At 51.0% G+C, this 6,313-nt stretch overlaps 1 protein-coding gene across 2 annotated transcripts; it reads right to left on the bottom strand.

Annotated features, from left to right (window-relative positions):
• On the bottom strand, positions 1-4,398 carry ky (kyphoscoliosis peptidase). 2 transcript variants are annotated; one of them, XM_058077752.1, is made up of 7 exons: positions 4,325-4,398; positions 3,302-3,858; positions 2,798-2,912; positions 2,594-2,711; positions 1,976-2,167; positions 1,697-1,887; positions 1-1,589 (listed from the first exon to the last, which is right to left on the bottom strand). In XM_058077752.1, exons 1-7 carry the CDS (start codon positions 4,368-4,370, stop codon positions 265-267), a joined length of 2,544 nt encoding a protein of 847 aa, XP_057933735.1. In that variant the 5' UTR covers positions 4,371-4,398; the 3' UTR covers positions 1-264. The 2 variants fall into 2 exon arrangements, with proteins under 2 accessions (XP_057933735.1, XP_057933736.1); XM_058077753.1 differs by having other exon boundaries at positions 2,600-2,711.
• Between the last annotated feature and the right edge of the window lie 1,915 nt (positions 4,399-6,313).

Genomic DNA, 6,313 nt, shown 5'->3' with positions numbered 1-6,313 from the left:
TTGTACAAAGCACAGTTCTTTGTTACACAATAGAAATACGTACAAATGCAATCAAGTCATGAAATAATGGCCGAGCACCGCAGCTGAGCACCAGTTACAAACGTGTTTAGTCCTGAATTCTACCGAAAAAAAGGGAAAGCCTCAAGCTTTGAAATAAAACCTGCAGGAGACCGCTCACAGTCTTTGCTCATCTATCTGACAATTGCTCATATCGTTAGCATGCCGAGCTATTTCCAGATAGCTACCTGCCAGGTCTGATCCATTTCACACTCCCTGCCCCGTTTTGATGTCAAAGGTCAACAAAACAGACAAGTCGCTGGACTCCCCCGAGGAGGCGGCCAGCTTCAGCTGCGGGACACCTTCCCCGCTGAATACCTCACCTTCCCAGACCCGGCTCTTGTTCAGTTTCAGATCCGTCCGCCCTTCTCCCACCACGCACACCCTCTGGGCTCCCGGGATCCTCACCCGGAAGCGTACACAGGTAGCGGGCTCCAACAGGCCCACGCGGGGCTCAAAGAGCACGCAGCCTTTCCTCCAGGCGGCGTAGACGCAGGGGAAAGGAAGCCCCGCTTGATCGCAGGTGTTTTTCAGTACAAAGTCGCACATGGGGTCGAAGTCTCCGCTGGAGCTGGTCCTGGCGTACAGGCCCAGGCGATACATCCCCGCTTCTGGCAGACTGATGCTCACCGTCACTTTGCTGTCCGTGTACGTGCAGAAAAGGTGGCGCGTGAGTGGGAAAGCCGCCGCTTTGTTGTCTGCTCTGCTGATCACAGGGTGGAGCTCCAGGTCTCGCTGGTTGTGGAAGGTGATGTTACACTTGCCTTGGGGCGTGCTCACCACTGGCGTCGTGTGGCTGAATTTGGAGAGACCCATTTCTGACGTACGGGTCCCCGGCCCACATGCCGAGCTGAGGTTAGGAGGAAACAGCTCATCCTGACTGATGACTTTTCCCTTGCAGTGTAACAGGATGTTTGCGGCCGTCTGGAACTTGACATCTGTTTTCTTGTAGTCTCGCACAAACACGGACAGCCGGTAAAAGCCACGTGCGGGACAGAGGACGTGGCATGTCAGCAGATCTGGTTGAATCTGAGTTGCCAGGCAGCGCTTGGTCACAGCGGCGTGCAGCTCCGTGTGGACCAGTTCACAAAGCACCATTAGAGACCTCGACGTCTTCAAAACCAACTCAAAGCGGCCTTCCTCCACCTGGGCCACCTGACTGTCGTGACTGCAGCCTGCCACGCCCAGAGACGCTGCGTTGGGTAGCAGGCCCCACGACAGGTAGGGGTTCTCCGGGATGTCCTCCATGGCTCGGGGTTCTGGACACTCCACCATAAAGGAGCATACCCACCCCAGCGGAGTAGTGGCAGTTTCTGGCCTAGCGAATATCTTCAGGTCGTACGTGCCACTGGCGGGCGGCAGCAGCTGCAGGTTCATGCTGCGGTGGGAGACAGTCAGGAGACCGGAGGAGCAGTGGCTGCTCTCCTTCTGCTCCGAAGCGCCACTGTGCAGGAAGTCCTGGTCCTGCTTCATCTCATAGGTGAAGGTCACAGGCCTGGAGAAGCCAATGGAGACGTTTGCCTCACCATCATCTGTGGAGGACAGACTGAAGCTTAGTTTTCGTGGTTGGAACCTCTTGAGTCTTCCCCAAAACAACAGCACGGTGTCATTCATTGAGGCGTCACTCAAAGTGACTGACCAGTGACTATGTGGCAGTGATGAGGTTGCATCAACCTCAGCCCCATGGAGAAGAAGGCTGAAGTCTTGAACACCCTCCTCTCAAACTCCTCCAGGGTGATGGGTGACTCCAGGAGCTGCCATTTCTCCTCGTCAGGGAAGTGTGACTCGATGAACTCCTCTGGGTCCGTCAGGAAATAGAAATCATCAAACCTGAGGGGTGACAGATGGAGTCTGCTGTTGTGAGAGTCAACATGCTGCAGGCCTCTGGAATGACTTCGAGGAATAATTCATAGCATACCTTTTGACGAAGCTCTCTTGTTTTATGTTGACTTGTCCAGCTCCCCAGCAGGCGTCCATTAAGAACCAGTGTCCTCCCAGGAGCACAGCGTTCCACAGGTGATCCGATTTCACATTCTTGAAGCTCTGGCCCTGGCGGTAACCTATGCCCTTGCTGTGCCCCGCCACCTCCTGGCATTCGATGCCCACCAACCTGCAGAAAGGAGCAGAGCGTGCTCACTGAACCCAGCTGACCTTAAAGTCGCTTTGCCACTGTCCAGTGTCTCACTCACTCCACTGTCTCAGCACGTCGTTTGATGGAAAATGATCTGGCTTAAAATCCGAAGGGATTAAGAGCAGAATGCTGCTCTATTGTGAGCGAATGAAAAAGTCAATTAAATGTATTGCATTATGGAATATGACTCATTGTGTTTGGCATGCTGCCTCTGATTCAAATCTCACAGAGGCTTTCTCATGGGCTGGAAAAGCATCAAGCACATGATGCATGCACAAAATCACCGCCACTTTGCCTCTCGTGACCACTCTCCTCCGCTTAATTCTATTTCCTCTCCTTTGCTCTCGTCTAGGAGCTCCAAAATACAACCAAGGTCATCGGAAGTATTCCGCTTCTTCAGTTTACCCGCACATGTCTGCACAGAGGCTGGAGTAGCCACAGCAAACCCCTCGGCCGGTCGCTATCACTTCCTCCGGGGAGGTCATCCTCTCCGAGTGTCCCAGGAAGCCGCTGACATCATACTCTGTGGAGAGTGACGAGTGACGCTCACTTTGTGTTCCCACACTGGAATCTGTCCTAAGCCACCAGGATCCAGGTGCTAGCACCCACCGATGTTGTGACAGAGCCAAACCCAGATGGCGCGGACTTTCTCCAGGTCTGTCCTGGAGACCTTTGTGATGGTCTGTACGATGGTTCCCACATCATGCACACGCTTCTCCTTCAGCTGCAACACAAAAACATGCGGCGTGCTTTTGCAGCATGATTACATTGTTTGTTCCAAAGAGGCCATTTTCCACTCTTTTGAAATGAAACCCACTTGGCCAATTGTAATGAATGCTGTGCATGTGGATCCAGGGGCCACGCCTTGGCCTAGTGGTTGGCATGTTGGCCACACAGTCAGGAGATTCTGAAGATCAGTTTGGGCATACTTGTGTGGGATCCGCATGTTCTCCCTGTGTGTGCGTGGGTTTTCTCTTGGAGACTCTAAATTGCCCATAAGCACGAATGTGAGTGTGAATGGTTGTTTGACTGCATGTGCCCTGCCATTGGCTGGCAACAGTCCAGAGTGTACAGCATTACCCATAAGCATAGGGTTTGAAGGATTTGGCTCACCTCTGCCCCTGCTCTGATGACATGCGAGTCGAGTCTCTGAAAGACCTCTGAGCTAGCAAAGAGATCTTTTCGACGCTTCCTCCTCCCTAGTGCCACGGAGGCCTTGCTTTGCTGGTGTCTTTGCTCCTCTGCTTCAGCTCTCACCGCGCTCTTCTTCACCACCGTGATGTTCCTGGCCGCACTCTCCGAGGACAGCTGTCTCTTCGCCACCGGGCGCTGGTCCTCCGCCTCTGCTGCCAGTTTCTCAAAGACGCTCCGGCGAGAGAGCACACCGCTTTGGGAGGCCTCAGGGCAGACCAGAACTTGGGCGGCGGCCACATCGCCCTCGGCGGGAGCTTTGGGATTCCCATGCCCTTCCAAAGCTCCTACCGGTGTAACGGCGCTAGACTGGCTTAAAATGGGATTTTCCTGAAGATCACAAAGCTGCAGGGCCTTCACCTGTACGCGTCCCACCTGGCTGTCCTCATCTTGCTTGGAAAGGCGTGCAGCACAAGAGAAGGGGAAGGAGAACTTATGAATTCCAACCTCTGCCGACATTATGCTGCAGTCATGGTGTCCTAAATGCAGAGACAGAAAATATTTAGCAAAAAGGGATCCAGAGCCATCGCTGTCATGCTCTGTCCTGTACAGCACCTCCTCCGGACGACAGTGATGAATTGGCAATTAAATCATTTCTATTCGTGACCATCAATGATTGCAAAGGTTGCAGTCATTAGTCTCTGTCAGTGCTTACAGCAGATTAGTTCCACCTAGCAACTTCCTGTGCGTCTCGGACCTGGAGAGCATTGTGTATGACGGCCACGCTACCGTCACATTCCCTGAAAAAAACATTCTTGTCCTTTGCAAATTGGATTTGTGTCCACACAACGTAAGTGCCCCTCAGCCTCACTTTCAAATGCATCTGCTGCACTTGACCCTGACCTTTGACTCATGACTTTCCTCCAGAGATCGAAGACCCGAAGATTTTTACAAAGCCTTTCACACGGGAAACATATATCGTATCGTCAGCGTGGTTGTACTCACCCTGAGTGGATTTGAAATGCCTGCTGTGTGTTTGCTGGAGTGTCATGTGGAGATGTTTGCTGTGTTGTCAGTTGGTTGGTGGGGGGGGGGGCTTATATAGCCTCCCAGTGGCCTGCCAGGACAGGCCCCAGAATAACAGGCCTAAAAATACAACAAAGAGCAGCCAATGGGGTTGAGAGTGGCCACCGATCATACGTGTGTGCGTGTGTGTGTGTGTGTGTGCACATATGTGTGTGTTGAATGGTTGCGGTCTCGATGTGTACACATGAAGAGCCTGTGCATGCCGAGGAGTGCGGGGGTCCAGTGGGGGTCGACCAGGGGGTCGAGCGGGCCCGGCGGTGCGGTCCCCATGCGAGCGTTTGTCGTAGCTGTTACAAGCAGCGCGGCATTCGCTAATGTGCACGTCAGCAGTAAACACATCAACACACACTCATAGCGAGGCTAAAAGGAAACGCGCTTTAAAATACTTGATAGACACGTCAAATGCAAACAAGCTGGTCTAAGTCCGGCTTCATTAGGCGGGCACTGGAAAAGAACAGAACATTTACGGGGAGCGTACTTGCATGGCTGTTTTCTCGTATTCGCTTCAGCCTAACCACTGCTTCTCTTCTTTGTGTAAAAACACTTATGTCCCATGAATGAATACAGTCACCTCTCTTCCTGCCCCATGAACTTTTTCAAATTCCAATTTTCCATCTCATGACAATGTTATAAATAGCACAGGCAACATCCTTTGTGATTCGTGATAAAACTTTACAGCAGCAATAAAAGTTTATCACCGAGACATACATCAACAGAATGACTTGGCTTGGTCTTCCTGGCCCCTTGTTGCTAGGCAGAATTTGGGGAAATCCTATCATCTGTGTCTCTTGGCTCTATAAAAAAACACTGGCATGTGATTTAATAATTACAAACAAGCGACTGACGGGCCGATTACAGCAAATGCAACACCGTCAAACTACCACAAGTTTAGCTTTAGCAGTTTGATCACTTTGATGTATGGATTATAAAATGCAACAAAAAGAAAGTAAAAGAGAGTCGTTTGATGTGGTGCTGCCCCAAATGTCCTCTATGGACATTCACCACTGCGCTCATTCTTTTCCCCGGCTTCTTGTTGCTAGACAGATTTTATGAAGGTCCAAGGTTGTTTCAAGGTCTGATTGAAAATGTTATATTCTGACTAGCGGCTAACAGTGTGGTTTCTACCAGTGGATTTAAGCACTGCTCTGTATGGCATACAATTGGTGTGGCTCTTGTGGACTTTTCCGTGATGTTTCAAACTGTAGATTTGTAGATTCAAACTTTTGCGGTGACTAACACGCCGGCTACTATTTACTGTACGTCCATTCTCGCCGTCAGCCTTGGTCAGCTACGGCGCATGCGATGCAACGCATTATGTCAACCGATTGATTGTCTCGCGATACCCGGTGCAAGTCTCTACATATGGGGCAGTACCTTTCTTGCACTTTATGGATTTTTTCATCAGATTTATCCCCAAAATGAAAGCATTGTAATTAGTTTAGTCCCAGTCAAAGATTTTCATACACCTTGTCATATTATTCAGAAGGTGCGTCCAGACTTTTGACTGCTCGTGTATTTGCGGGATTATGTCAAAGTTTGCGTTATTTCGACTGACAGAACTGCATGGATTTTTTCCCCCAGCCACTTGTTGCTAGGCAAAATGTCTTATGCGTGTGCTCACGTTGCACGGAAAAGTAGTCCAGTTCCGATGGAAGGGTCTGATTTGTTCCGTCAAAGCAGGCTTCATTTTGCATCATTCATTTAAAAAAAGCAGCATGTGACGTGCCAAAAAAGCCAAAGAGGGGCAACCCGATCGTGGTAATATAATGTCAGCCGCTGACCACGTGGTTGCGTAACGCAGCCACAAGCTGCTGTTGATGATGCTGTTGATGCGGGGGGCGGAACACTGGCCAGCACAGCGATAAAACCATCTGGAGCTGCAGCAGTCTGCCAGCCAAGGAGGCGCAC

Source organism: Doryrhamphus excisus, chromosome 7, assembly GCF_030265055.1.
Source record: "Doryrhamphus excisus isolate RoL2022-K1 chromosome 7, RoL_Dexc_1.0, whole genome shotgun sequence".
NCBI lineage: Eukaryota > Metazoa > Chordata > Actinopteri > Syngnathiformes > Syngnathidae > Doryrhamphus > Doryrhamphus excisus.
The sequence above is the reverse complement of the archived record's forward strand: the minus strand, read 5'-3'. Positions and strand labels throughout refer to the sequence as shown.

Bases quoted from the DNA above. Each gene is read 5' to 3' on its own strand.
- ky (XM_058077752.1), bottom strand. From the start codon at position 4,370: ATGACACTCCAGCAAACACACAGCAGGCATTTCAAATCCACTCAGG. The intron at 2,712-2,797 runs GTGGGTGCTAGC...CACTCTCCACAG, and splicing joins TTGGCTCTGTCACAACATCG to AGTATGATGTCAGCGGCTTC. The intron at 1,590-1,696 runs GTCAGTCACTTT...TGTCCTCCACAG, and splicing joins TCACTGCCACATAGTCACTG to ATGATGGTGAGGCAAACGTC.